General features: G+C 43.0%; 1 protein-coding gene across 1 annotated transcript in view; it reads left to right on the forward strand.

Annotated features, from left to right (window-relative positions):
* LOC308668353 (uncharacterized protein) overlaps window positions 1–27,484 on the forward strand; it is a gene marked incomplete at both ends in the record, with an annotated part of 102,396 nt that overhangs the window by 62,966 nt on the left and 11,946 nt on the right. Inside the window, one exon of the mRNA XM_081328213.1 lies at window positions 11,960–12,012. Coding sequence (XP_081184339.1) covers window positions 11,960–12,012 — 53 coding nt within the window. The remainder of the gene's footprint in view (window positions 1–11,959; window positions 12,013–27,484) is intronic.

Raw genomic sequence — 27,484 nt, forward strand, 5'->3', positions numbered from 1 at the left:
AATTAGAGATAAAGTGCAGGGATTGAGAATGCAGTTTTCACAGCTATAGTGATTTTTTTTTAAAAAAAATGCTTAACTACTAAAGTAACTCCCCTAAACATTTATTTGAGAAACAAATGTGAAGTTAAATGGTGATCCCAAAGCTTTAGCGATTTGGATTCAAGGCTACAGTCAGACAAACCACAGATGAATTTGAGGCTTCATAACTTTTCACATTGAAAGTATGGCACTTAACTTTTGAGTTGTATGCTGGGACTTAAACTCTAAAAGTAGATCTGATCAGAATAAAGTAATGGAGAAATGGAGCAAGGCCAAAATTTCATTTCATTTTATTTGAATTAGATTTAAATTTAATTATGAAATTATGCAGTTAATATGATTAGTCTCACTGCTTCACACAGCAGTACCGATCCTCTTACGCTCTAAAGAGTTACCTTAGTTACAGTTTTTCAAGTATCAAAGAATTTTCTCATTAGCTAGATTTGATGTCTTAATACAAGTCTCTAAACCAGACTGACTTTGTCTTAGGCATCTATGGAAGCAATAAAGTATCTTTTTTTGTCTATGAGAATACCTTATCTATTCCTTATTTAAAAACTCGCAGTTTTATGTAGCTTTTCTTCATATACAAAAAGTCAAGAAATCTGTTATCTTTAACACAGTTATATATATCTAAGGCAGATATGCATTTCAGACTAAAAATGATATGATTTAGATGTGAACTAAGCTTTCAGTGAAAGTGGCCATATAACACTGGAATTCTTAGTATTAAGATGCCTGATTTGGTGAGAAAGAATATCATTGGGACAACAGTGAAAATTATCATTCAGGGATTCCTGCTCCATTTTTTTTTCTAGAGTTTAGAGTTTGTGTCTTTTATAGCACACAAATGTCATAAAAAGAATTAGGAAGACCTCATGCATTGCCATGGCCTTTTGCAATTTGATTCTCTCTTCTTGGAAGGTGCAGGGCCCAAATTTGTAAAGTTCTGTTGACATGTTTTGGAAGTAACCGTTATTTATGGATGACCTGCATAACCTTAGGATACATTCTGCATGAATCTGTCTTTGCATCTGGTCTGGAAACCTCAGTTAGAAAAAACTCAGAAGAACTCAGAAGCCAGTTTGGACTCAAAGAAACTATATCATGTCGTGCAGAAAATGTCATGTAGACCATGGTTTGTATCTGGGAGAAATGAAAAGCATTGGTTTTTAGCTTTCAAACTCTTGCTGTAGCAGGCCGGAGCAAGTTTTTTATAGCCAAGGATGATAATAACATATTTAGGGTTGAAAGAACAGAATATACATGTGGGCAGAGTCTGAGGAGGAATTGTGTTCTTTCTTTCACAATAACGATATGCATGGATAGATATGTGTATAGGAATGTGTGTATGTATGTAGTGACTTTGAGTCAAGTCTTGCCATCTGGTGACTGGACAAGTCCCTGCAGTTTTCTTGGCAAAGATTTCAGAAGTGGTTTCCTATTGCCTCCTTCCTATGTATGATAGAAAGTGGCTGACCAAAGTCACCTAGCACAGAGGTCCCCAACCCCCGGTCTGTGGACCAGTACCGGTCCGCAGCATGCCAGCAACCGGTCCGCACAAACAAGGAAAGCCCCATAGACGGGATGTAGGCAACACACAAAATCTGCCCCTGGTGCCCAAAAGGTTTGGGACCTCTGACCTTCAAGGCTTCCTGCCTAAGGGGGGATTATAACTCATAGTCTACTGTCTTCTAGTCTGATGCCTTAATCTCTATACCAAACTGGCTGTACAGGAAGTCCTTGACTTAAAACCATTCATTTAGTGACTATTTGAAGTTACTGGTGGTGTAGTGGATAGTACGCAGTACTGCAGGCTACTTCTGCTGACTGCCAGATGCCAGCAGGTTGGCAATTCAAGTCTCACCGGTTCAAGGTTGACTCAGCCTTCCATCCTTCCAGATTGTTGGAAGCAATATGCTGACTCTGTTTTTTTTTTAAAAAAAACTGCTTAAAGAGGGCTCGTAAAGCATTGTGAAGCAGTATATAGTTCTAAGTGCTATTGCTGTTGCTACAATGGCACTGAAAAAAGTGACTTATGACCATTTTCACACTTACGACCACTGCAGCATCCCCATGGTCATGTGATCAAAATTTGGATGCTTGGCAATTGTTTCATATTTATGACTGTTACAGTGTCCCAGGGTCATGTGATCACCTTTTGCGACCTTTTGACAAGAAAAGTCAGTGGGGAAGCCAGATTCACTTAACAGCCCTGTCACTAACTTAACAACCACATTCTTTCATTTAACAACTGTGGCAAGAAACATCATAAATGGGGCAAAACCTACGTAAGAACTGTCTCACTTAGGAACAGAAATTTTGGGCTCAATTGTAGTCATAACTTGAGGATTACCTGTATTCATATTATAGCGCTTATATTACATTCCTCCTTGGTTTCTGCTGAGAATGATTAGAAGCTGTGCCATCAGTTTTCAGCAATCATAGCCAGAAGTCGGCTTGTTTATTCACTAACTTACGCAGAAGTTATTTACATTTACAAGCCATGTTGGTGCAATGGTTAGAATGCAGTATGGAAGGCTAACTCACTGCTCACTCCAGCAATTCAATTCTCACTGGCTCAAGCTTGACTCAGCCTTCCATCCTTCTGAGGTCAGTAAAATGAAGATCCAGGTTTTTGGGGGCAATATGCGGATTCTGTAGACTGCTTAGAGAGGGTTCTAAAGCAGAGGTCCACAACCTTTTGGGCACTGGGGACCAGTTCCGTGAAGAGAGGTTTTTCCGTGGACCAGAGAGTGCGTGGTTTTGTGTGCTGCCTGCATCTCGCAGATGGGGCTTCGCGGACCAGTTGCTGGCATTCTGTGGACCGGTATTGGGCCATGGACTGGGGGTTGGGGACTCCTGCTCTAAAGCATTCTGAAGTGGTATGTAAGTCTAAGTTGCTATTGCTATTGTTACAAGATAGTGTGGTACTATAGCAAAGGATATAGAAAAAGAGCAGGTTTTATTAGATAAAACAGACTGATGCTAGGACTGATTTGAGATTTAAAAATTTTAAAATTTCTGGTGTCAAGAGTGAAAACCTATAAACTGATATGGAAAAAGACATGTTAGATCCCAAAAAGGATTTTAAAATGCCAGTATATAGGTGTTATGGAAAACAGTGTCAAAATAGATTTACAAATGAAACTATTTGATGTTTTCATAATTAAAGGGGACATATAAAGATAATCAGAAGAGTGACTTGGAAAACCTTATGTTGTATTTAGAAAAGCAATGTATGAAACCAAGTCAACTCTTTCTGAGAAGAGACAAAGAGAAACTGTTCAATCGACTCCGGGAAATTTCTGGGACATCCCTTGATGGAACTAAGATCAGGCTTTTTAAAAAATGAAATGATGATCATTAAAAGATATATGTGATGGTGTCTGGTGGCTGTTAATGGGATTTCTTTTAGACCAAACATGTCAAACACAAGGCCTGGGGGCCAGATCCGGCCCGCAAAGTGGTTTCATGTGGCCCGTGAACCCATCCTGGAAACAGTGAGGGAACGGCCCCTGCTGCTTTGGCCCTGGCCCAGGCCAGCCGGGGGCCAATACACAATTTCGTGGTGGCCATCTATGCTGAAATACATTCAGTCTTAGCTCCACAAGGCCGTCTGGAAACAGTGAGTGACCAGCCCCTGCCGCATCGGCACTGCCCCCCGGGCGCACGCTGGGGAAGTTTAGGTTTTATTTGATTTGTATACCGCCCTTCTCCCTAGGGACTCAGGGCGGTTCACAGGGCATATATAAATAACGATACAAAAGTTAAAAGGAGATTAAACCAGTGCCCAGTTAAAAAACAATAATACAATACTAAAAACAACAATTTAAAAACCCTTTGTGAGGAATGAAGAAATGCACCATCGCCTGGAAGTGGCCAGCACATGGCCCTGCCTACTTCAGGCAGGCTAGGGCCTGGGCAGCGTTGCGCTTCTCTTCAGATCCATGCCACCCAGCTCAGCCTCTTGGCACTGTGTGGAGAGTGCTCCGCTGCCTGCCAAAATCGGGCAGGCTGGGGGCTGGGCAGCATTGTGCAGGTAACATCGACTCTCATGCTGTTCATGGCATCCCCTCCCGAAGAGCCCACCAAGCCAGATATGTGAAGTAGGCGAGGGCCATGTGCTGGCCACTTCCAGGCGATGGTGCATTTCTTCATTCCTCACGAAGGATGACACTTCCCCAGCTGCGTTTCTTGCCTGTTTTTCTCCCTGCCTCATCTCAAATATTTTCCCACCACTCTTGGAAGGAAGGAAGGAAGGAAGGAAGGAAGGAAGGAAGGAAGGAAGGAAGGAAGGAAGGAAGGAAGGAAGGAAGGAAGGAGAGGGAGGGTCTAAGGGAAGTCCTGCCTTAGACCTTCCCTGCTGCCCTTTCACCATCCCCTTCCCCCTCCTCCTGGCCTATCTTGGGGGGGTCTCCCATCCTATTGCTAAGGAAGCTTTGGATACAAAGCCAGGTCTCCTCACATGGAGAGGGAGTGGTCTTCCCTCTTGTCTCATACCCATCATGAGCAACCTGGCTAAGGAGACCAAGCACAGCAGCAGCAGCCTTGAGGAGGAGATAAGTGCAGCTGGGCACCCCCCTGGGGAAGTGGGGCTGGGCTTAGTGCCGCGGGTGCTTGAGGGCTGGGCTGGGCATTTGACCTCCGTGCCACCATCCAGCCCCCCACCACCACCATGGCCTGAGAGGAACAGTGAGGCTCCTCCAGTGGTCCATGCCTTGGCACTTGCCCTGATCCCATCTCCTTCTGCCAGAGACCCTCAGATCTGTCCCACTCCTGCCCAGGCCCCCACAGGCACCCTTGACACAAACGATGTAGAGCTGGCCATGCCCACCCAGTAGGCCACACCCACTCCACCCATGCCCACCCAGTAGGCCATGCCCACCCTGGCCACCCACCCGGCCCCCCAAGGGCAACCGCAATGCTGATATGGCCCTCAATGAAATTGAGTTTGACACCCCTGTTTTAGACCAATGTTGTATAGCAAGACTATACAATTTGTAAGTGGGGAAATATTTTTTTCTGCTTTATCTCTAGATATAATGGTAAGTTTGGATTATAAAATTGAAATTTTTGATCAAGATTAAAATATGTGTTCATATTTCTGATAGCTCTTAATAGACTTGTTGATTGGGATTGAATTATGTGCTTTCTGTAATTTGACTATTAATAAGGGGTGAATTATGGAAAGAAGAGATTTTTTTTAAAAAAATTATAGTACTAGAGAAGGTGTCAAGTTAACCAAATTATTTATACTTGCCTGGAGGAAAGAAGAAATATACCGTACTATTATATTTTCTCTCTCACTTCTGTTTCCTCTACTTTTTATTCTTTTTATTATTCTTTTTCTTCATTTCTTGACTTTTTATAGTTTTTTTATTTGTATTTCTTACTTGTATTTAATATTTGTACATTTTAATACAATTAAAATCAGAACTACAGGTTTCTGTCACTAGACAACAGGGGGAAGTGTATTAACTTCTATAGCAAGAGTGTCAATGGACCTCAAATTACAACTTATACAACAAAAAATAATATACAAAATTTATTAGATCCCATTACAGTTGCGATTTAATTCTCTTTTGTTGACCTGGTTTCTACTGTTGGTGGTAGTTGCTCTGAACAGATAACTCTGCCTTCCCTTCCTACCCGATGACGCTTTTCAAATGAAATCCCTGTTTAAACACACCTGCTCCTATTTTAATCTCCAAAATTAGCACTGAAAGAATTGTAGTCATTTGCATCCCAAATGTTCTAGCCCTAGGCACATTGAATTTCATTGCCACTTCTGAACTGGTAACAAACACTCATGCTGACGGCAGCAGCAGCTTTTGTAAAATGGATAAAATGGGAATCAGAACATCACACCTCCTTAAGGAACGTTAAGAGGAGAGCTACCGGTTCTGACATTCTTGTGGCTCGGGGCTAATCCAGCCATCTTCGGAACCTTTGCGCTACAAGTCACATTATCTCTAGTGAAGCTGGATAAAAGTTGATGAAAGTTGTAATCCAAAATACCTGGGAGCTTGTGCGAGGGTTTTTGAAGCGGAAGTAATTCTGAATTTAGAATCCAATATAGAGCACTAAGGTGCTACAGATTCATGATTTCCACTTTACGGTTGCTATTCTACCCTCAGAATTTCCTGTCAATACAGATTGTGATATCAAGTTAAATAAAGATCTGCTTCCCAGTGCATGTAACTGCCTAACGAGAGATGGAAAACCTCTTCCCCATGACATAACCATGAGCTGGACGGAGCATCTGCAGTTTACTTTTTTTAAAAAAAAAATGCATTCATGCAGTTGCTAATTGTGCAAATGGGTGTTGCATCTAGTTTGGCCTCTACCAAATCAGTGCTCAATTCACTTGGATGCTAATGAAAGTCATTAACATAACAACTAAGCTCATAGTGCAGGGAGCTCTCATTTATATATGATCTGTGTTTTCCTCTTTATATGCAGAGTCTACAGAACTGTTTAAATATAAACAAATACTTACTGTACAATCATCTTGAAAGGGCTTTAGAAACATTTAAGTGTTTGAAAGCATCCTGTTAAAATTTTAAAAAATGCTTAACAACTTTAAATGTTAAATTAAACAGCTCTCTGTGTATTCAGATAAATCAGATTTGTTTGGGTTTTCTCAGAAAATTACATATGTGGTGGCACAGTGATTAGAATGCAGTACTGCAGGCTAATTCTGCTGACTGCCGACTGCCAGCAATTCGGCAGTTCGATTCTGACTGGTTCAAGGTTGACTCAGCCTTCCATCCTTTCAAGGTTGGTAAAATGAGGACTCAGATTGTTTGGGGCAATATGCTGGCTCTGCAAACTGCTTAGGGAGGGCTGTAAAGCACTGTGAAGTGGTATATAAGTCTAAGTCAGACATGTCAAACTTGTAACATCAAGCGACGTATCGGAGTTACCCCATTGCCAGCAATAGGGTGGGCATGGGTTTGGCATGACGCATCCGTCCCATGGGCCAGCAGTTTAACTCCCCTGGTCTAAGTGCTATTGCTATTGCTATTGCTACGTGACTATTTAAGGATTACTACTGGCAGAAAAATTGTGAACAGAACATTTCAGTATTCCTTCTGATTGTGTTTTTTTAATTTGTATTAAGACTTGTACTGCTGTTTGCTCACATTTCCCATTGTGTTTCTTCCTGAGACCACTTTAATTTTATTTAATATATAGCAATGAAATCTTATTTGAATCTTTCTTTCTCATGGCATTTATGTCGTGTGCATATATCAATGAGAAGCTATGTCTTGAATGAAAATAGAATGTTAAATCTTTTTTAAAAAATAATTTTAGATGCTGCCCAAGTGCAAAGCAACTCTAAGTAGCTTTCGTGTAAACAGATTTAAAAAAACAATAAGAAAAATATATATATACTGTGGGCTTTGGCAAACCATGTGCCATAAACCTTACTGATAGGGCTTCTACAGCCCCATAATCCATGATCTGTGAGAAAGCTAAGTTTTTAAAGACTTCCAGGTCTTCATGAGATGCTAGATTCTGATTGGAAAAAAGAGAATGGATTATTAGACATCACAGAAAGATTATGTATTAGAAATCTATTTTAGGAAACATTATTTGAATTTGTCTTCCTGATAATTCTGTCTATTTTAACCTTAATATTTGCATTATGCTAGCATGAATAGGATATAGGATTGTAAAATTTTAAAAGATCCGGGAAAATGCTTCTAAAATGATCAGTTGTAGAATTACTTCCTTATGAAAAATGATTATAATATTTGTAGTTGATTTGTTTATGGTGACTAAGTATAGAACATAATACAAATATCTGAAATGTACATAGTGTAGTAGAAATGATTAGGAAGGTCTGTTATATTATTTCCTCTTTTAAACCTGTGAAGCTAATGGAATGGAGGAAGAAGGAATATAGAGTGAAATATTTATTCAATACATATTAAAATATGGATTTTACTATAATAGACTAACTGGAAAAGGACTAGGATATTTTTAAGAAAGATGAAACCATTATGGCTATAAGCCAAGATGGCTAAATATTGTCTCTAGAATCATAGAAAGGATGGCTCAAAATATTACTTTGTTGAACAGTTAAAGTAGGAGAGAGTGAGAAGATTCAACTCAATATTAGTAGGCTTCCCATTGAAATATAGTTGGCCACTTCAGGATTTTCTGTTGTATTCATCAGGTTTATAAATGAAAACCACAATTACTCTCAAAAGAATTTAACAATGGCTTGGCTATATCAGATTGCAACCAAGTTGTACAAATAATTGAACAGGCGCTTTGGTGAATGGGTGTATGTAAGGGAAGATGGATTTATTGATTTGTACACTGCCTAAGTGAATGTGCAAAAAAGGGGGGAAACAGTGGTGGGAAGTGAAAGAAACCCTATCTGTTGGTGTAATTATTATTTTTGAATGGTGAATACCTAAAAGGCAGCTTTCAGCTGCTACCACATCTCAAATCATTGGCAAATTCAACTTTATTGAAACCAGCAGGGCAGTATTAATCATGGTTTATAGATAGCTCTACTACCTTTTATCTGACTTTGCAGCTCCCACTCTATTGGCCTCATTTGTTTTTTGTTTTGTTTTGTTTTGTTTTTTACATTTATGTTATTTACATTTTCAAATTCATGGCATGTTATCATAATTGATTGCCTTGTCTTGGTGTCTTTACTATTCATGCTGTGTTCTGCTTCTTTGGAACTCTTGCCTTTAATTCCTCCATACTCTACAGAAAGGTGTAATATGAATTTCAGTCATTTGCCTGAGTGCCATCTTTTTCTGAGTAGTTGCTTACACTTTTCTGGATTGATATGCTGCTATTACTGACATGTGCCTATTACAAAAGGACCTCTGTCATAGCAACCAATAAGATATTGCTAACCTCTGAACTTTGTTTGCTGAAAGGAATTTGGTTTGATGGTCACTTTGAATTCTATATATAAGTTAGTAAACCAGCAGCTGCCCAGCAAAGATATTTAAGGAATACTTCACTGTAGTATGGGGGGGGAGAGAAAAAACGTTCTCTTGCTCTACCCTATACATTTTACTCTTAGTTCTTTGTGTTTGCATGAAGGAAACACTAGTTGTTTTGCAATGTGTCACCAAGAACATTAAGGCTAAATTCCATTTTTGAAATTGCTTCTATAGAAGAAATAAATGCTATGGCACTCCACATTCTGCTTTCACATGGAGTTAAGCCATGTAATTATTAAATTAATTTAAATTAATTTAAATTAATTAAATTAAATTAAATTAAATTTGCTCCTTCGACATGGAAGAAGAGGAAGCCAGAAGCTCATCTTCAGAGAATGTATGGAACTACTATTTTAAAAATACTTATTTTGGTCAATAGATGTATTTTTTCAAGATACTATACTTGCATTGATATAGCCTGCAGCGTGTCAAAATTCTGTGTTAAAACTTATTAGTGGAAGTCTAAGGTGCAGTTATATAGAAGTATAACTATGCTTATATAACAGGGTTTCCCAAACCTGGACTATGGACCAGCACTGGTTCGTGGTCCACAGGGAACCAGGCTACGCAAGTGAGCAAAGCCCCATTCACACACATGTGGGATTCAGGCAGAGCAGGAAACCACCATCCCCACACATGGAAGAACCACCTCCACAGAACCCGTCCCTGGTGCCCAAAAGGTTGGGGGCCACGGCTATGTAATATAGCTACAATGTTTACTTTTAATCTTATGCCATTAGAAGTACCTCAGTTTGGCTGACTCCAGTGATCTCCTGTTGATACTGTTAGCAAAAGATTCTGATAAGCTTTCCAGAACATTTGCATTCTTGCAGTGATGGAAAACGTGGAACTGCTGAATGCATCCTTTTAGATTTCTCAGTGGGCTACCTTCATCTCTAGACCAGGGGTTTTCAAACATTTTCATACTACAGAAGCTGCTATTAAAAAACAATTCTTAGATCAAGAAGCACGACTCTAGTGATAGAAATTTGGCTGCCTTGAAATGAACTTTTAATCCCCCCCCCCCGATTCACAGAGCCCCATCAGGTTCTCATCAGTTTGAAAAGACCTGCTCTAGACTACTAGACTATATAGATCAATTCTACATTTCTCTTCCACTTATTACACTTTCCATAAGTTACAATTTTGCCAAATTCTGTTTGGCAGCTTGTAAAATTCAGCAGGAATTGACCTAAAGGGAAAAAACCCCGGATTGATTTGATTTTCCTTGCTTATATAGGTAGCATGTACCACTCTTGACTTGAAAGGGTGCTCAATCCTTTCTTTGAGAAAATGGCTAATTATGTTATGGGGTTATGCTTTGATGTCTAAAATAACTTCATAGAAGAAAAGTAAATAGTTTAGTTCAATTTTAACTGGAAGGCATTTTTAGATTATAATTTACTTTATGGATTTGTACTACTTCCTGAATTTGGGTTCTTAAATGTTTAGAATTATATTTCAGTTGGGTTAGAAAATAGATTCTAGCATTGACCTAATTTGTTATGGTTCATAATAATAGTGATTTATACTGTGTTAATCAACACTGCCTGACTTGATTTTCCTTGCCTCACACCTTCTAATTATTCACTTCCTTTCTTCCCACACATATGGAGACGCTATACTGCAGCCCACACTCATGATTGGTAACCATTGTGAAAAAGTATTGGCTGGAAAACTATGATGCCATGCTACTATTGGATAATGCTGTGTCAATTTATATTCAGGACAAATGAAAACTTGATAGCCAGATCTTCTTTCTTAGCAGTTTAGAACTTTAAAAAAAACCCAAAACCAGCCAGATATACAGAATCTGTACTAATAACATGAAAGGTGAGATATTATTTTCTTTTTTTTGTGTAAAGTTCGGAGCAAGGGAGTTTTACTATTTTAGAACTCCTACCTTATGAGACAAGTCACTGACTAATTGATGATGTTTTCACTTTCCTATTGGTCAGCTGGTGGGAGCGCTGATTGGCCAATGGTGCTCCCTGCTGCTCTGTGTTCCAAGAGCAACAGGAGCAACATTGAATAGGCAGTGATCTTCAAAACATTCTGAAGGAATTGAGTGGAAGCAATATTATGAGGAAATCCCATTTTGGCCTTTCTGACAACCTTGATGCCATTGGCTGAGCTGTTAGATTTGCCATAGGAGGCCATAGGAGGCCTGTAAAAGCCTTCCAAATGAACCAGCCAGTGTTTGTTTGAATGGCATCACTCTCAATTGCTTATGTCTTAAATCCAGCAAGCCCTCTGACTACATACAATAGATCAGGGGTGTCAAACTCACAAGTCACCTGACGTGTCGCAATGTATCAAGACGTTTCCCCCATTGCCGGCAATGGGGTGGGTACGGTTTTGGCGTGATGCTTCAAAATAATTGAGACAGCTGCTGGATTAGAGAAAACGGGCTCCTTTTGAATCAGAATTCTGAGTACCACCCAATTAAATTGCATTACATAGCAATGAGCATAGCACTTTGTATGTGTGGCTTGGTGGAGAGATCTTGGATATGTAGAAACTTCAGTACCATAGACAGTAAATGAGAATTTTCTTTTGGATGTTATACAAATCCACAATTTATTAAATAAAAATCCAATGGTGAAGTGGTGCATGCTGCTTTCAGATTTGAAATATCAGGCTGTTAAGCTCTGCCCATCACTTTCAGAAAAACTGCCAGCCCAGTTGTCTCTTTTTGAGATGGCAGTGACCTTCCCCAGCTGTCTCAGGAAGAATGGTTGAGGAGAAAATATTCAGCCGGGTGACTCTTGGTGTTTAACACATTTGTTTTGATTGGGCAATCACAACTCTGGGCTGTTTGATTTAGTTGCAACAAGTGCTTTGGATAACTACACCAGATGTCTTTAAAACAGATTTGGTTTCTGTGTAGGTGTGCGTGCATGTATTGTTCAAATTATTTCTCTTTTCATTTTTAGCAAATGAGAAGATTGAAGACATCAATGGCTGTCCAAAGAACAGATCTCAAATGGTAAGATTTTTCTTTGTTCTTTAATTCAATTTCTCCCTAATGGATTGATGGATAAAATAGATGTAGCATTAGATATGATTGTGCTGTTTTCCTAAATTATAGATATACTCATAAAGAAATTAGTTTAGGCTCAGTGGAATTTTGTTCTGAATCAAGCTATTTAGCACTTAATAAATCAATATTCCTTTCTTAAACAGCCTTCAAAGATATCCAAACAATAACCACAAAAATAGCAACTGTCAATTTATAGTTGCTTCTACTGTTTTTTGGCAAAGAACAAAATAGCTTCAATTCCTGCCAGTTTGTGGGTTTATTATAATATCTCTAAATTATACATCTGCTAAATCCATGCAATCATCTACATAAATAGAGATGGAAATATGGATATAGATGTAGACAGAGATACAGACATAGATATAAAATATGTTCATAATATTGACATGTTGCAATATTAAAAACAGCACTAATTCAGCTTTTATGTATACTATTTAATACTAAAGAGGTGTAAGTACAAGTTATGATGTTTAGAAATTTATGGTAAATGAATACCGTAAGTAGAGCACAATGTTTCACAACTAACAAAATGCAATAATTAAAAATATACAGTTTAGCAAATTATCATTTTATTCACTGCATATTTTGAGAACTTTTGTAAATTTGCTTTGGATTAAATCCTATTTGACTTAGAATAACATATGCCTGAGCATACCGCATAAGCATAGAATTGCAATTTAAAGCATTCATAAACACTGCAATTTAAAGCAAGCAATGTCAGGACTGCATATGTTGCAATCTAACACGTCCAAGTGGCCACAGAAGGCATTTTAGTTAAATATAGCATGGAAATATTGCGTACAAGTTCTGCAAATGCTGAAAGTACCATTTCTAAAAAGTTTTTTTTAAAAAAGCCAAATGCACAACCCTTGAAATGTGTATTGCATACCCATAATCCAGATTTATTTTACCCTAGTGTGAGTCACGCTGATATGATCAAGATCAGGGCTGTGAGGCAGATTTGTGTTTTGTCAAACAACATATGGTTTTTATACAGAAGTTGTGCTGAGAACATCACATCTTCTGCCAAATCATCCACAATGGTGTTCTACCTAAAGGAAACAATGCATATTCTCAGTGGCTTCAACTAATGGTTTCACCGTCTTAGCAATTTTTGCCTTAACTGCAGTGCACTGAAAGATGGCAATGTAATTTAAAACATGTGTGTTATCTCACATGCACACATAAAAAAAGAAGGTAGCACAATGCAATTGTTATCAAAATCAAATAGTTTGAATAAATGATCCTGCATTAGAAGGAGATCATCAACATTTAGCCAAAAAGAAGCTGAAGGAACTAGTGTGACATCCAGCTAGCAATATCACCAGTGCTTTTTTTGTAAAAGAAAAAGGTGCCGGAACTCACACATGTCATACAACCCGCCTTGCCTACCGTACAAGGTTCCATCCAAAAAAGGTGCCGGAACTCCGTTTTGAGCATTCTATGACAAAAAAAGCCCTGAATATCACACACAGCGCAAGAAATATAGCTTTGAGAAACCACAAGTTTATCTAATCATTAGAACAGGAAATAATTGTGGCAGCTGTATGGTGCTTGTGGTGAACTGGTGAATCTAAATTGTTCTGTGTTGGGCTTAGATGTTCTGAAAGGTACCTTTGGCTTCTCTATGGCTTCTCATTTCCACTTGGATTTATTTGCTTTACTCCCATCTTGGATGTTTTGAAATGTAACATGGAAATGATTTCAAGAGCTAGCATGAATAAATGCAGCCAGCTGGATTAACTTTTGAAATATACTTTCTTAGGAGAATTTCCAGTTGGAGAGTAAAAGCCATCTTAACTCCATGGTTTTAGCTGACTTTGAAAGTTGTTGGTAACCTAAAAAATTACACACACATACACACACATTTTTGCACTGTAAATTCCATGCAGAAATAGGTTTAAAAATGCATGGTGTTATATTTTAAAAATGTAATTTTAGAATAATTTTCTTTTAATCAGTGGTTGGCGTTTGTTGCAGATAATATAATTTCCTTCCTTCGTATACTTTGTTAATATATTTTAAATATTGGTATATTATACGATAATGCACTATTAATATATGTACACCAAGCAGGTCATTCGGAAATATTGTATTAAAAGCAACTAATCATCAATAGCTTAAGAATCTTGGAATCAGGCCAGAAAAAAAAGTATGTTCAAATAAGAGTATTCTAATACTCTCTTTTCAATGCTGGGAGAGAAAGTGTTCCCTCTGAAGGAAGGAATTCAGTACTGAGAAGATGCTGAAAATCAGGTTTTTTTTTTTTTTTTTTTTTTTTTTTTTGCCGGCTCCGAAGATGGCGGACGCGCTGGGGAGAGCTCCGTAGCCCCCAACAGTAAGGCGTCCCCCCAGGAGCCCCCCAGGGACGTCAATGGACCCCTGGGGTGGGGCAAGAATTTCGGGCAAAACAGCTGGGTAACTATGCCGCCCGCTGCCTCCCGGAACAACTGCAGGGGTGCCAGGACACCCCTGCCCCGCCGCCTGGGCCGCTGGCGACCGTTATAACGGAGCCAGCACCCTCCGCCCTGCCTCTGCCGCTGTCAACTGCTGAGCAAGGGCGGCGCCTCCGCCGATCAGCTGTGCGGCGGAGGCCCCGGCGGGAAGGATGGCAGCGGCTGCGGCAACGATTTTTTTTTCAAGCCCCCAGGCTGGTCGTGGATCCAGGGACGCTGGCAACGGCGATGGCGGTGGCGGCGGGGCGCCTCCAGGCCCCCCCCCCCTGGCCATCGAGGAGGGGCCGGAGGCTCTGCTCTGCCCCGGCCCCCCCACAGGCTCCCGGGCGACGGCGGCGTCTCCAGGTTATCAGCGGAGACGCCGCGGACCAGCTGGACCAGCTGGGTGGCGGAGGCGAAGGCATCGGCGGCGCCGGAGGTGAGAGACCCGCCCCTGGACCACGGCAGCCGTCGCAGCCATCCAGGAGGGGCCGGAGGCTCTGCTCTGCCCCGCCCCCCCCCCACCGGCTCCCGGGCGACGGCGGCACCAGCTGGACCAGCTGGGTGGCGGAGGCGAAGGCGAAGGCATCGGCGGCGCCGGAGGTGAGAGACCCGCCCCTGGACCACGGCAGCCGTCGCAGCCATCCAGGAGGGGCCGGAGGCTCTGCTCTGCCCCGGCCCCCCCCCCACCGGCTCCCGGGCGACGGCGGCGTCTCCAGGTTATCAGCGGAGACGCCGCGGACCAGCTGGACCAGCCGGGTGGCGGAGGCGGAGGCATCGGCGGCGCCGGAGGTGAGAGACCCGCCCCTGGACCACAACAACCCTGGACCACGGCAGCCCTCGCAGCCATACAGGAGGGGCCGAAGGCTCTGCTCTGCCCCTGACCGGCTCCCGGGTGGCGGCGGCATCTTCGGCGGTAAGAGCAGCGGTGCGGCGTCTCGACCACCGTGGGCTGCCCCTGGACGGCGGTGCCTCCGAAAGATGCGCACCAAAGGAGACGCTGGACAATGGAGGCGACGGCCCGACCCACCTCCTCGAAACATCTTGATCGGAGACGGCAACACCAGGGGCATGACACCAGGGTCTCCCGTACCTCTGAGATGCCACGCTCTGGACGGTCCCCAACCAATAGGGGCCATGGAACTGCGGCCGGGAACAACGCCCAGAGGATCAGGGAGGGAACTGTTTGGGGCGGCTGAACCACCGGAGCTGACGCCAATTAATGGATCCCTCCATCCTGCCTTCTGCCCATTCTCACCCATCTTTGCCCATTCTCTCCCCACAGGACATAACGGGCCTGGGTGCTAGCCACGGTGGCAGAGTGGCTGGGCCATACACCTGCTACCCCATAGTGGTGAGAGCTCTATGGGGTATGCCTCACCCAGAGTACGTTCTGGACCACCTCCGGAAGCAGAGACACAACCCATCGTGAGAGGATGAGGAGTGGCCTGCTTCTGGGGGTTCGCCCGGCCAAGTGGCAGTGGCAGGGCGACGATCCAGATACGCACCTACCCGGCTCGACCCTCCTGCAAATTCACCATCCAGGGGACAGCCTTCCCGGAACCACCTGTGACTATGCCCGTTCAATACTCTAGCATAGCACTGCACGCCCTCAGGGGTTCCCCACTCTCCTGGGTGCGACCCGCCTTCATCACATCCAATCTTGATGACGGGCCCAACCACTGGGCCTCTGAGAGATGGCCGGGCAGGGTCAGGGGCCTCCAGCACATTCCCATCAAGAGGCCCCTGATTAAGTTCTTAGCTAAGTTTTTTGTGGGGTTAGGGAGGGGGGAGGGAGGAGACTATGGTTGCGCGGGAAAGGCACACCTTCCAGCCACCATAACGCATGCCAGGCCCACGGCCGTTCGCGACGGCGTACAACGAGGGCCAGTCGCCGATAACACCCAGTGGCGTACTGACGAACGTCCCATCCCTAGGATGGTGGGGAATGGCAGAAGGTGCACAGACAGAGGGCCGTATCGTCACCGGGAGTGTCATCTCCGCTCTGTAAAGGCGGTGAGACGCTCCGACCCTCTGTTCTCCCCCGGAGGACCCGGGAGCAAAGGTGCGCACCCTCCCATGCTGAGGCTGGTCTACCTGAATGCAAGGTCCGCAGCCAACAAAGCTCACCTCATTCGTGACCTATTGGAGAGTGAGCATGCGGACCTGGCCTGCATCACGGAAACCTGGCTGGGCCCAGAGGGGGGTGTTCCTCTGGTTGACCTCTGCCCGCCAGGTTTCCAGGTACTGCACCAGCCCCGGGCTCATGGGAGGGGCGGGGGAGTGGCAGTTATCATCAGGGAATCCCTTAGCCCGCGAGAGACCACCGTCCCTCAGATGGTCGGGTGTGAGTCTCTCCTACTGAGATTCGGCCCAGGGGCGCAGCTGGGTCTGCTGCTGGCGTACCTACCACCTAATCGTGCAGCGGCGGCCCTACCCGAGCTACTCGATGTCCTCTCAGAGTTGGTGGTTGAATTCCCAAGACTCATGGTCTTGGGCGACTTTAATCTACCGTCCCTGGGAGGATCGTCTGAACTGGCTCGGGAGTTCATGGCTTCCATGACGGCCATGGACCTGTTGCAAATAATTTCTGGGCCGACTCATGAGAGAGGCCACAACCCAGACTTGGTGTTCTTGTCTGGACGGTGGCGTGATGATGTCGGTGGGGGTGCCACAACTGTTACGCCCCTGTCATGGACCGATCACCACCTCCTGCGGCTAGACTTCCCCCTTGCCACCCCCCACCGTGGGTGCACGGTGCCAGTCAGATGGTACCGCCCTAGGCGCCTAATGGACCCTGATAAGTTCCAGGCAGCGCTTAGGGACTCGCATGCACCCCCTGCTCACAGCTCGGCGGAAGCCTTAGTGGAAGCCTGGGAAAAGGCAGCCACGGAGGCTCTGGACCGAGTTGTACCCTTGCGGCCTCTGACCCGGCGCAGATCCCAGCGACTAAGAATCCTCACCAGGTCTTATCTCGCTGCGATAAGGGTGGCAAAATCCAACTACTTTTCCACCCTCATCGCGTCCGCAGATAATCGCCCAGCTGCCTTGTTCAGGGTGACTCGCTCCCTATTAAACCAAGAGGTGAGGGAGGAACCCTTGCAGGGTCGAGCCGAGGAATTTGGTCAATATCTGCTGGATAAAATCGCTCGGATTCGAACTGGTCTGGACTCCAACTGGGCTGAGATGGAAGAACAAGACATGGACAGTCTTGTCGACGTCATCTGGGAAGAATTTGATCCTGTAACTCCTAAGGAAGTGGACAGGATTATGAGAAGGTTAAGCTCCTCCACATGCTTACTGGACCCGTGCCCTTCCTGGCTGGCCTATGCAGCTCGAGAGGCGACACGAGGCTGGTTCCTAGCGGTCATCTCTGCTTCTCTGAGTGAGGGTCACTTCCCCACCGCCTTGAAGGAGGCGGTGGTGAGACCTCTCCTCAAGAAGCCCACCTTGGACCCATCCTCTTTGAATAACTTTCGTCCAGTCTCCAATCTTCGCTTCCTTGCGAAGGTTGTTGAGAGCGTGGTGGCGCACCAACTTCCTCAGATCCTGGATGAAGCGGTTTATCTAGACCCGTACCAATCGGGTTTCAGGCCGGGCTACAGCACGGAGACGGCATTGGTCGCTCTGATGAATGATCTCTGGAGAGCCCGGGACAGGGGCCATTCCTCTGTCCTAGTCTTATTAGACCTCTCGGCGGCTTTCGATACCATCGACCATGGTATCTTGCTGCGACGCCTCAGGGGACTGGGAGTGGGAGGCACGGTTCTGCGTTGGTTCTCCTCCTTTCTCCAGGGTCGCTCGCAGTCGGTGCTGACAGGGGGACAGAGGTCGACCCCGAGGCCTCTCGCTTGCGGAGTCCCTCAGGGGTCGGTCCTCTCGCCTCTCCTGTTCAACATCTACATGAAACCGCTGGGTGAGATCATTCGCAGTTTTGGAGTAGGGTACCATCAGTATGCTGATGACACCCAGCTTTTTATCTCAACTCCAAACAATATCAGTGATGCCCTAGACGTGATGTCCCGCTGCCTGAAAGCGGTCCGGGAATGGATGGGGAGAAACAGGCTTCAACTGAACCCGGACAAGACTGAATGGCTGTACGTACCGGGAAACCAGGAGATTCAGAACGTCCCACTGCTTAACATTGGGGACAAGTTACTTCCCCCTGTTGATAGGGCCCGCAACCTGGGTGTCCTCCTAGACTCGCAGCTCTCCCTGGAAGACCACATTGGAGCTGTGACCAAGGGGGCCTTCTCCCGGGTTCGACTAATTCGCCAACTACGGCCTTATCTGGACCTGGATTCCTTACGTACAGTCACCCATGCCCTTGTGACATCTCGCCTAGACTATTGTAACGCTCTCTACATGGGGCTGCCCTTGAGATCCACTCGGAAGCTTCAACTGGTGCAAAGTGCGGCGGCACGGACACTCTTGGGAGCCTCCCGATACTCCCATATCACACCTCTCCTCCGTGCGCTGCACTGGCTTCCGGCTGCCTTCCGTGTGAAGTTCAAGGTGCTAACGATGACTTACAAAGCCCTACATGGCATGGGTCCGGACTACCTTCGGGAGCACCTTCTGCCGATGTCAGCACCCCACCGTCCTGTGCGCTCCCACAGAGAGGGCCTCCTCAGGGTGCCACCGCTCAAGGAATGTCGGCTGGTGGCCCCCAGGGGGAGGGCATTCTCAGTGGGTGCGCCAGCCCTCTGGAACACCTTACCAACAGAAATCCGGATGGCCCCTGACCTCCGTACCTTCCGTCGCGACTTAAAAACTTTCCTGTTTCAGCAGGCTGGCCTGGCATGATAGCGTTAATTGGGGTCCCAGTTTGTGTTCATTAGTGTTTCTTATTATTTTTATTGTTCGATCTGTATACCTTCCTTCCTCTGTACACCGCCCCGAGTCCCTCGGGAGAAGGGCGGTTTATAAAAACTAATAAATAAATAAATAAATAAATAAATTCAGTGCTTTTTTTGTAAAAGAAAAAGGTGCCGGAACTCACACATGTCATGCAACCTGCCTTGCCTACCTTTCAAGGTTCCATCCGAAAAAGGTGCCGGAACTCCGTTCTGAGCGTTCTATGAGAAAAAAAGCCCTGCATAAATTGATTCTTCAAATCATAATGTTGCAGATATTTATTTCACTGAGGACATATATAAATACTTTCAGAGGTCTTTATTGTACCCTTTTGAAAATACGGCTAAATAATCTTTGAAAAGAAGAGCTATGCTTGAAATATTGACTGTGTTCATAGTGATTCCATTATGAAGACAAATGCAGATTGTTTGATTTTATCTTAATAAGAACCCAGCCAAGGTAGATTATAGTTTAGCATTATATGTAAAGTAAAACTACCAGACCTGGACTGCAAAAGGTTGGAAAACCACTAGATGGCAACAAAGTTACAGATTTCTGTATATTTGTAGTACCAGTACTATTTCATGGTCTCCAGATTATTACAGACCAAATTTGGTAATTCAACAAACTATAGTTCAACAAATGCTGGTAGATAAATTAACTTTACAGATGCTGAATCAAAATAATACCTATTTCATACACTGTCAAAAGATATACACTCTAATGAGAGTCTGACTTTTAAATTGATGGTATGAAGCTGTTTTTTGTGAGCTAATTTCAGTTTTGCTGGAAAGCCATCCTATTAAAATATTATTAAAAATTTACTTGAATGTTCACTTAGTTATTTGAATTTTTAAAAAAAATTAAATACTATTCAACACCAGTACTTTTAGTTTATCTTATTACCATTTTTTATTTTTGGATTTCAAGCAAAATTATCATTGTAAATAAACAAATCTCATCTCAGCTATTATAATTATCAGGTAAAACATTCAGCACAGATTAGAATGCTGGGCTGAAGTGCCTGGAATCTTATGAATTTCTCTTCTACTGTTAATGATGTTTGCTATCTTAAGGGGGAACAATTATCTATAGAATTATATGACTATACATCATCATATTTCTACAGATGCTTAAGAATTCATTTAAAGGTTTCAGTAAATATGGGTTGAACCATTTTTAAGTGTAAATTGTGACATGCAATAGGTATAAAATTGGATGGAAAAAGTGAAATCTTTTCCTAGAAAAGACTTAGGACATGTGCATATTTCTTCTACATGCTTTTAAATTCAACAACTGTATGGCTTCCAACACCCAAATCGTTTTTGCTTCAAGTTTCATGGTCTTGTTGGCTGCAGTAAACTTCAACAATAATGCAAAAAGAATCTTTAAGAAGTGCATGTGTGAGGTAGAATCTTCAGCAGATAATATGTGGGTTGCACTGTTGTTGACTTTCACCTTGTTTTTGATAAAGCAACAGATCAACTACCATTTCTGTGACTTAAAATCTCAACCTATGGGTATATAAAGTAAGGAATCACAAAAGAGAATTAACAATCATACTATATGCAAGAATTCAAGCAAGATCCCTAACTGTTTCATTTTCTGACAAAGATGAAGGTCACTTGTCATTTCAAGAGAACTACAAAGAATGGTGCTTTATGTTTATATACTTAGGACAGTGTTTAAGAATTCAGAGTTGATGCTTTACTTCAGTGGCCACCAACTTTTTGGGGACCAGGGACCGGTCCTGAGGAGAGAGGTTTTTCCGTGGACATGGTTTCATGTGCAGCCTGCATCCCGCAGATGGTGTTTCACTTGTTTGCGTGGCCCAGTTTCTGGTGTGCCATGGACTGGCGCCAGTCCACAGACCTCTGCTTTACTTTATGAAGTTTAATAACGGGAACCTGGATATGACCAATGGTGTTCTTCAGCAATCTACAGTGAGATGGCTGCTAAATATTCTCCCTGCATTGGAAACTTGATTTAATAGCAAAGCTGTTTATACAAAACTGTTCAATTCTTTGAAGAAAGCTGCTCTTATTTATTAAAATATATTTCTGTTAATACTTAATATTGACACTGTTCAAACTTGCATATTGAAAGTGAGTCACTCTTGAAAAATAATTCTTATGAAGAGAAAAATAGTACATGTTTTTTTCCCCAACTTTCTTTTGAAAGGTTGGGTAAAATTTTGTTTGGCTTTTCTCTCTCACTAAATAATTAAATAAAGTTCATATAGAGCTTTTCAGAATTTTATATACATCCAAAAGACTATGTTCCTACAAATACATAGGTAATATTAAAACATACGTGCCTCCTCTGCATATGACATAAGTTTCTGAGCTCCATTTTAAAATGTTTCTTACATTTTATATGGCCGTTTAGATGCCGCTTGCTTTGATTAATATTTGTGAACAGCAGATATTTAAAGTAGGCTTGTTCATCCCGGATTGCTGATTTGAGATGGGCAACAATACAAATTGAATAAACAAAGCCTAGCAGTGTCCAGTGGTGTTGCATCTTGATTACAATTCTCAAAATTCTCAAGCCAATGACTATACTGATCATAGGACTTCTCCAGTAATCCAGGTTAGCTAATTGAAGGGATGAAAGGCAGATGTGTCTCCATAATAAATCTCTTGAGGCATGAGGTGAAGAATTACACTCCCTGAAACATATCTAGTGATGAAAAGACACATTTCCTTTCATATATCAATGCCAGAATACAGTTTTTCCAACCACAAGGTCCCAAGTTCAGTTGATGGCTGGAAACTAATTAACTAATTAATTAATTGATTAGTTTGCTGCCCACCTCGCTGCAAGGCTATGGAGAATTGGCAGCCAATCACAGTAAACAACATAAAGCTAGATATATCATGGTCTGTCTTACTGGAGGAGAATTTTCTGTGTTACCTTCTAACTTAGTTTCATACTTTCCATCTTATTTCTCTGTAATTTGTCTCTTGTTGTAAAAGAAAAGGGCTCAAGCTCTGTCTAAGCCCAGATCCCCTTTCCATGCTTTTTTCCCAAAAGAGATACATCCAGCAAGCAAACTCATTAGGTTTATACCAACAAAATATTATGACCTTGCCTTTTATACAAACTCTCAGTAGAAATGCATAACAAGGAAAATCATCATCCTTAGGGACTGTAGACGGGTCCTGGCTTGCATTTAAGTTATTTTCTTAAAGTTAGATCAACAATAGCAATGTGGTCTCTTCCCCTTCCCCCATTTCAGAGTGATCAGATCCTTCTTCAGAATGAGGCATTGTGCACAAGATGACTCTATATATTACCAGCATGACTGCTGTTGTTGACACAATGGTAGTAAATACTATTTAAAGTTAAAATACAGAGAGTGTGACCTTTCAGGTGATGCTGAACTACCACATCCAACAATGGTGAGGGATGCTAGGGTTTGTAGTTCAGAAATTTCTCAAGGACTACAAATTTACCCATTATTGGTTTATGTCAATTTTAAACTATTTTTATTTCCGCTGTGAGGGAAAATTTTTATTTATTAAATTTATATGGCTGCCAAGACTCTGGGTGTCCAACAGCACTTAAAAATTCAATAAACAGCAAAACAAAATCACAAATAACATCAATAGCAGCGAAGTAACATTGAATATAGCCATGAAATGGGCTTAACCACACATCTAGGGCCCCAGGCTTGAGTACAGATGGGATCAATGCAAGTATTGCTGGGCCGTTGGTGGGATTCAGCCGGTTTGCACCAGTTTGGCAGAACTGATACCTAATGTATCTTCAGTTTGATGAACTGGTTGTTAAAATGGCACTTGAAAAAAAACAGAGTCCGTGTGGGCACCTGCCTCACGCTTGCCCCACGTCCACCATACTCTCCACGGCACACTGTAGCTGATCTGAGGTGACCAGCCAGGCACAGAAGAGCCATTGAAAGTGAAATCTGTGTGCACGCCTGCCAGCCATGTTCTCCATAGCACACTGCAGCTGATCTGAGGCATGGAGAGCACAGCTGACAGGTGAGTGCGTAGCAGGTGCGCACACAGACTCCATTGTTTCTGGTGGCCTTTCTTTTCACTGGGGCTACTGCTCGCCTTCCTCCTTTGCCAACTTCTCGTGCATGAGGAGGAAGGGGAGCAGCATCCCTAATGGCAAAAAGGGCTACTGAAAACAACAGAGTCTGTGTGCGTGCCTGCTACGCGCTCACCCATCAGCTGTGCTCTCCATGCCTCAGATCAGCTGCAGCACGCCATGGAGAGCATGGCTGACTTGGGCAAGGCAGGCACACACAGAGAATCCACTGTTTTCAGCGACCTTTCTTGCCACTGGGGCTGCCGCTCGCCTTCCTCTTTCGTCAACTTCTCATGCATGGGGAATCTGCACTGCCCGCCTCCCCCCATGCCTTTGTTAAATTGATCACCCAGCTAAAAATGAGGTTTAGCAGACCAAATGCATAGGCAGAGGCAAGGAGGAAGGTGGGCGGTCAGATTCCCTGTGCATGAGTCCAGGTTTTTTTCCCCCGCTGCTGGATTTTCGCTGCCATACTGTTTAACTTTCTTTGAAGATTACTAGATGCAGAATGGGAAAAATACGCATTTTGCATCAAGTAATCTTTAAAGAAAGTTAAACAGTATGGCAGCAAAAATTCAGCAGCGGGGGGGGGGGGAAACCCTGTTCTTTTGAGATGCCAGACTGGCGTGCATTCATGTGCCTCCCATCCCCTTGCTTGCTGCATAGCCAGATTTAAGACCTTGGGCTGCTCCTTCCAGCCATTTTGGAACTGGTCCAAAAGCAAAGGGAATGGATTCCCATCCCACCCAGTCGCTACGGAGCTTTGTTTCCAAAGACCCTCTGCACAGGCTCCAGACAAACCAAGATCTGGGACTGAAAAAGCAGCAATGGGAGCGAAGGCTTGTTCAAAGGAAGAGGAGGAAGGAGAAAGTGGGAGAAGTCACTACCGAACAGGCGCGGCGCGACAGGTGTCAGGGCTTGGTAGGCCTGGCTGTGGGGGCCCTTCGGCATGGTAAGCGGGGAGCATGGGGCAGCTGCCTTGTGGCAGTGCTCCTGGCTCCCCCCCCCCCGCAGAGAACGGGTTGTTAAATTAATTGAATCCCACCACTGCGCTGAGCATAATATCTTGCTTTGAAGAACATCTTCTCCTTCATTTGCAGTCAAACATGGCTCAGGCAGCCCAGAGCCCAGCCATAATCAGTCACTTCCTTGCAGTGGCAAATCCCTCAGCTACCAAAATAGCATAGCGAGCAAGAAATCAGCAGGAGCCAATTAGCCAAGTCAGGAAGCAGTGATGTAAGCCAGACAGCTCGGCACAGTAGCAGGTCCTCTCAGACCCAGTTCGTTGCATTTTGCTGACAAGACAGTTTCACTTATACAAGAAAGCCAATCCTGTGAACTATATGCTTCCTTCACCTTGTTGAGTAATAGCTGGAGATAGAAATCAGAGCTTAAGTATTAATGGGAATCATCATCTTTCCCAAGAATAAGAATCCAGAATTTCCAGCCACAATCAGATTCTGGCACTTATTTCACAACTGCACAGAAATCAAAGAAAGCCATTGTGGTAGGATGTTTAAGGTGTTGGACTGGCAGTGGATAGATCCTGGTTCTAGGAAGCAAAGAGTGGCTATACTGATGCAATTGAAGAAGGTTGACTTTGTTTTCATAGAAGGGAGCTCTAGAAAGCCAGGATAAACATAGAAGAGTATATTTCTCAAAAGTAGTTAGAGGTTAGATAGAGGTTAAGCTAATTCATATTCATATTGAAATGCAGTGGCAACTATTTATTCACTATGGGCAGGTTTGATTGCTTGGGCAAGCAGAGACAGGATTCTACCTTATGGCTGATTGAAAGGTAAGGTTATAATTCTAAGCCGTATTTAACCCATGTGTGGCAGCTTACTTTTGGGTAACTTCTGACTGAATGAGAAATGATGAAGGGTCTTGGGCAATTGCTTACATGAAAAATAGGGCAATGATTTCCCCCCCCACCCCCACCCTCTCTTTTGGTGTTGTCCTGACCGTGTAGGAGATTGCTGTATGAGGTATGTACTTCTATTATTTCAGCATCACTTTTCTCCAAATGTAAACTTGTGAGGTTTGGGGAGAAGAGAAAAAATATTTGGGTGAAAAAGTGAATCCACTGCCCCAGTGGTTCTAAGAGGTTAAGTGAAGAATAAGTTATTTCTGATTGGGCTAGCATTTGTGCTTGACTCTGAGGATCAGAAAGTCTTCCTGAACCTATAATAGTTCTTCCCTGATGATCTAGACTCCTATTCCTATAATCCTCAGTTGACCATTTAGGCTTTGGGGGGGGGAGTTAGAATGCAAACAGCTGTATTAGCTCCAGATCCAGATTGAGACAGGCTGAAATAAGTTTATTCTCCTTGACATAGTTTAAATGAATATAATTATCAAATAATGACCTGGTCCTAGTTCTCATGCATGAATATATCCTATTAGATTATGTTCAAATAGTCTTATTTGAATTTACTTCTTAAAAATTATGTGCTAATACTGTCCATTGATACTCGGCTCAGAACAATATTTAGTTGTTATAACAATCCGCAGATTATTTAAACCAGAGGTCCCCAACCTTTTGGGCACCAGGGACCGGTTCCGTGGAGAAAGATTTTTTCATGGACTGGAGAGTGCGTGGTTCAGTGTGCTGCCTGCATCCCATGGATGGGGCTTTGGTTGTTTCTGCGGACCAGTTGCTGGTATGCCATGGACTGGTACTGGTCCACGGACCAGAGGTTGGGGACCCCTGATTTAAACAATAAAGAAATTGTTAGAAACTTATGTATATTAAGATTTGCAAACCACAAGCTTTTTCAATATTTGATATCCTGGGATGTTACAACCTCCTTATAGTTACTCATCAAGATTTGTACTGCACTGAAATTCAACATGTAGATTCTGATCATCTTTTGATTGCTTCCATGTTCCTTGATGTCATTTTCCTTCATGTGTGGATAAAATCTTTGGTTCAGTTCCCACTGTTCTGACTAATATGTTGCCCTCAACAGCAACAGGAGGAACTTGACAAAAGTGACTGAAAATAGGACACCTGCCAGATTTGCACAAAGAGTAAAGAAAAACATAGAATCACCTTTTGGCTAACTTCCTTGTATTTGTTTTTGATAAGGTGCTGGCTTGGCTTAAATGTTACTAGCATTATTGTAAACAGAGTAAGTTTTAAGTAAGGGTTTCCACTACCAGAGGCTGAATCATGAACTTTTTCTTCAGATGTGTAAAAAGGAAAAGTATAAAAATTGTATAATTACTGATACGTAATTATAGAAAATGTTCTTGCCTACAATCAAGTCATGAGCTGGTGTAGAACAATGGCTAAAGAGCAGAAATTGCTCTTCCTTCAGCTACTATAGAGCAGTGTTTTTCAACTTTGGCAATTTTAAGATTATGGATTTTAGCTCCCAGAATCCCCAATCAGCAGGCTGAAGCTACACATTTTAAAGCTGCCAAGATGGAAACACACTGCTGTTGAGCCTCAGGAAAGACCCTAAATCTTCGTTTCTAAATATTAGTGCTACAGTTATTACACAGTGGAAGGGGAATTACTGGAGCATAAGATCAGGCCTTGGTGTAACATTAGAATAATAATTATTATTACTTATTAAACTTATATGCCACCCAATTTACAATGATTCTGGGCATTATTCATCTGAACAAGCACAAAATCATTCATAGAATGTTATGTTGAAACCATCTGATCAAATCCTTTTTCCAGCACAAGAACCCATCTCTAACAGATGGTGATGAACTGTGTCATTTGAAAATCTCCAACTGTACATGTAATTCCATCTTCAGACTGATATATACTGTCCTACATCCTTTTCTTAAGCTCTCAGATCAGAAGGTACAGGTGACATAAATGCCATGCCCTAATTTGAATGACTTCTGTTTTCTTTCTTGGTGAAGGAGATTTTTTCACATTTTTCTTTGTAGATAGACCATATACACTTATTTGTCCACAATGCTAAGCTCTAGGGCAGGGGTAGGCAACCTTGGCTCTTTTATGACTCGTGGACTTCAACTGGGACTTCAACTCCCAGAATTCCCGAGCCAGCTGTGTTGAAGTCCAGGAGACATAAAAGAGTCAA

This window comes from Vipera berus (assembly GCF_964194415.1).
Source record: "Vipera berus genome assembly, chromosome: 1".
In the NCBI taxonomy this organism is placed as follows: Eukaryota; Metazoa; Chordata; class Lepidosauria; order Squamata; family Viperidae; genus Vipera; species Vipera berus.